Below are 3,795 nucleotides of genomic sequence, written 5' to 3'. Positions count from 1 at the left end.
TTTGTAATTAATCATTAATTAACTGTCCATAAAATAATAAATCTAATATAATTATCGTACTTGGCATAAAAAATTAAACTTCTAGAATCTTTTTTTAAACGAATATGCGTTTTCCAAAAAATAAAATGAAAATAAATAATTAAAAATCAACAAAATCAGTTATAACGTATTTTAAGACTTTTACATGTTTTTTACTGTATGTAGTGTTTTTGTGGGCTATTTATTGAGGAAACAACATTGAAGTTATTATTTTTGAATTTCTTGTAAAATTTCCTTTACTTGAGTTTTACTTTTATTATTCTAAGTTAAGAGAAAAAAAAGTTATGAGACATAGATCAGTTATTTCTATTAAATTTGACTCTACGACTCAACTTAATAGACCCGGGGGCACGGGTTAACCTAAATGGATTGGTCCCAAATTTTGCACATCTTATTTTTTTGACCATTAAAAAAAAATTAAGGGGTAGCGTAAAAAAAAAAAAGACATTCGATTTTTGAGGGCCACCCTAATGGTCAAGTTTATCAAACCTATATAGGTCGGTTTAGCAGTGCTTGACATTAGCAAGACGCTAATGTACAAGTACTTCTACGACGTATTGAAACCACATTATGGCAGTGCAATCGAATTGGTTTACATGGATACAGGTGAGTACAACAGTACAGTAGAAATATTTTTTATATTTATATATTTTTAATTTTTCTCAGACTCCTTCATATACCTACTCAGAGTAGGCGACTTCTACCAGGATTTAGCTGATAGCCCCGATTTACTGGTGCACGTGGACGCATCTAGCCTGCCCAAGGATCACCTTTGCTACTCCACCGATAGAAAGAAGATGCCCGGCTTGTTTTCAGACGAGACCAGTGGCCTCACCCTCTTTGAGATCGCTGCACTTCGATCAAAGTGCTACGCATTTGATATGGAAGGCAGCGAACTCATAAAGTCTAAGGGGATCCGCGGACACGTCGTCCGGAACCATCTGTCTTTGGACGATTACAAACGGTATTTGTACAAAGACGATAGTGATGGTGACGATGCGTCAAAACGAGCACTGGCTGGAGAAAATGCCCGTGCGGTCATCAAAGTGATACGCGGTGGTGAATTTCCACCGAAATTATTGTTACCCTACACACCATACCGACAGAACGTGTCAATCCGTTCTTTTGAGCACGAGGTACGCACTTTACGTACAACCAAGTTGGCGCTTAACCGATTCGATGATAAGCGCTACACGCTCGACAACAGAATCGATACGTTGGCCCACGGGCATTAGGCTATATCACCACCGGAAGACCTATAGTTTTTAACTTATTATCATTGTAAAAAAAAAAAATATCCTCAAGAATTGAAAATATTTTTTGTAAATATACATGTATATAAGTAGTTTTAAAACATTTTTTTTAATGTAACATAATGTAGTAAGAAATTGTATTTTTTCTAAAAAAATATATGTATATACGTGTACATATCTGTATATATATACTACAACGTTTTTTTTTCTTCTGTACAGTACAATAGTTGTACGTGTAAGTGTGCCATAGTATTTAAGCTACAGTTACATAATGGGATGTCACATTTTGATGGTAAGGTATAAAGTATTATCCACCAAAACTCTAAGAATACCCTACGGTATTTTACATGCATATGATATTATACAGCTAGGTTTTTAACCATATTTTAACCTTTCTGAATAATTAAGAAGAAGAAAAATGATTTGAGTTTTATAGAAACATAGTTTTTTTCATATGATGTTATTAGAGAAATAAAATCTTAGATAATAATCATTATTTTGAACATTATTCTTTAAACGTATTTATAGTCTTTGTATCCATTATAATTTTAATTACAAATTACGTTAAAAATGAGATTTTCACTATGCCTCAGTATAAGTATGTATTAATAATAACAGCACTATTTTATCAAAGCAACATACGTTTATTTTAAACAATTTTTTTTTTTATAAATTATATACATTATTTAGATACTTGTCGTTTTACGATGGATAGCTATTACTAACAACTACTGTTGGTATTTTTTGGTTGTTTGTACTTGATGGTATGATTGTTTCCGAATGTATATTTGCATCTTTTGTATCATCGGCCAGCGACCCAAAAAATGTCGAGCATACGTTTTCTCCGTTAGAAGACTGAAAAAGTGATATATATATATATATTTATTAATTACGTTCTAATCAATTAGAAAAAAAAAAAATGTAACTCACCATTTCTTTAGTATATTCTTCCAGCATCGTCCACCGTTGTTCCAACTGCTGGCTCGCAAATTGTTTTATTTGGCTTATGTAGCTCAGATCGCTATTGGGTAAACTGTTTCTAATCGTATAATCCGAAACCGCATTAATCAACATATATTTGTTTTCCACATTTACTTCATACTGAGATTTCATATATTGAGCCATCTGTTCCAACTGTTGTAGAACCAATGGTTGAATTACAGTCATCTTTTGATTGATAGTCTCAAAGATACAACATTCCAAAGCGCTGAGTTTTAAAATGTCTGATTGGGTGAGTAACACTCGGCATTCATCTTGTGCTTGCGATTCAAAGACTAGCGAAGACTCTCCTTGAAACGTAGTCTTTGAGAGTGTAACGTATTCATCCTTGAATAAAATAATCCTTTGTCTTGATACCGGGTCGAGAATTAGCGACAGAATATTACCCATCAACGTATAAATCCGTTGTAGGAAATCTATCGTTATAAGTATGTAACGGATTAACGATAGTAAACGAATAGTTACGTTAAATCGATCTTTTGGATCCAATCCTATCTGAACGAATTTACGAGGATTGAAATTTAAAATGTAATCGATTAATTCACTGTGAGGTTCGGGTTTAACAAATGTTTGTTTGTTATAGAATTTAGCAATTGTAGCGAGAGAACCAGCCATTCTTAAAGCATACAAATAATAAATTTAATAATCAAATAATTAAAGTAAACCCATTGCTACTATTTCAACTAATCGCTATTTAAAAAAAAAACCAGCAATGTCCCGGCACAGTGTGTATAATTGGGTGCAATATAGATGATATGTGACAGTGATTAAAATCATTATCAAAAAACAACGCCTTGATGCAAATCTGTAGATAGTGTTTAATTTTTAAATTTTAATGGATTATTACAAAAGCTACATGATCTCCTATTTCCTTATTTATATCCTAAATACAAGTTATATGCATTACTAGTGCAAAGTATGTAATCGATGGAGGATTTCTCCACTATAAAGTTATTTAACAAATGTATCAAACAAAATTTTTTTCCATTTTCTTATTCATTTTCCCATTCTAAATTTTGATAGAATATATCTTCAAAAAAATTACAATTTTCTTAATCTTCAATCTTTATTTCTATTGAATTTGTACGCCATTGACCTTTGCAATGTTCACATATAATAGAACATTTAAGCCCTGTTTTTCGGCAGCCACAATTTTTACCAGCTCCAGCACCTGACTAAAGGCCGTTTTATGACAATTATCTTTATTATTAGCAGAAATTCCGGTGGCAATTGACATAATATAATTGTTGTTTGGGAATGTACAATTTAGCCTTTAGTTGGGTTCAAACAATATAGCGTCAAATCAATTACTTACTCTATCGGTTGTATCTTAATATACACTACACTATAATGGTACTATAAATAAATAAATTTACACAGACACACATATACATTTATAACATTGCGTCTAATGTAAGTATAACATGATAAAAAGTAACCGTAAAATGAAAAAAATTGGAAAATAACTTTTAGTACTCATATTAAATGTAATGTAGCTCGAAAA

General features: G+C 31.7%; 2 protein-coding genes across 2 annotated transcripts in view; one reads left to right on the top strand and one right to left on the bottom strand.

Moving 5' to 3' along the window:
- LOC126900095 (uncharacterized) overlaps positions 1-1,405 on the top strand; it is a 3,443-nt gene extending 2,038 nt beyond the window's left edge. The window contains exon 4 of the mRNA XM_050675552.1: positions 706-1,405. Coding sequence (XP_050531509.1) covers positions 706-1,274 — 569 coding nt within the window. The 3' untranslated portion in view covers positions 1,275-1,405. The remainder of the gene's footprint in view (positions 1-705) is intronic.
- A 589-nt stretch (positions 1,406-1,994) lies between these two features.
- LOC126900090 (uncharacterized) lies at positions 1,995-3,574 on the bottom strand. The gene is made up of 2 exons (XM_050675548.1): positions 2,223-3,574; positions 1,995-2,147 (listed from the first exon to the last, which is right to left on the bottom strand). Exons 1-2 carry the CDS (start codon positions 2,904-2,906, stop codon positions 1,995-1,997), a joined length of 837 nt encoding a protein of 278 aa, XP_050531505.1. The 5' UTR covers positions 2,907-3,574.
- Between the last annotated feature and the right edge of the window lie 221 nt (positions 3,575-3,795).

Source organism: Daktulosphaira vitifoliae, unplaced genomic scaffold (assembly GCF_025091365.1).
Source record: "Daktulosphaira vitifoliae isolate Bord-2020 unplaced genomic scaffold, ASM2509136v1 Scaffold_2, whole genome shotgun sequence".
NCBI lineage: Eukaryota > Metazoa > Arthropoda > Insecta > Hemiptera > Phylloxeridae > Daktulosphaira > Daktulosphaira vitifoliae.
Note: the sequence above shows the minus strand (reverse complement) of the source record. Positions and strands in the feature narration are given on the sequence as shown.

Excerpts from the sequence above, each read along its gene's own strand:
- LOC126900090 (XM_050675548.1), bottom strand. The coding sequence starts at position 2,906 with ATGGCTGGTTCTCTCGCTACAATTGCTAAATTCTATAACAAACAAACA. Across the intron at positions 2,148-2,222 it reads AAGAATATACTAAAGAAATG|TCTTCTAACGGAGAAAACGT; the intron begins GTGAGTTACATT and ends TCACTTTTTCAG.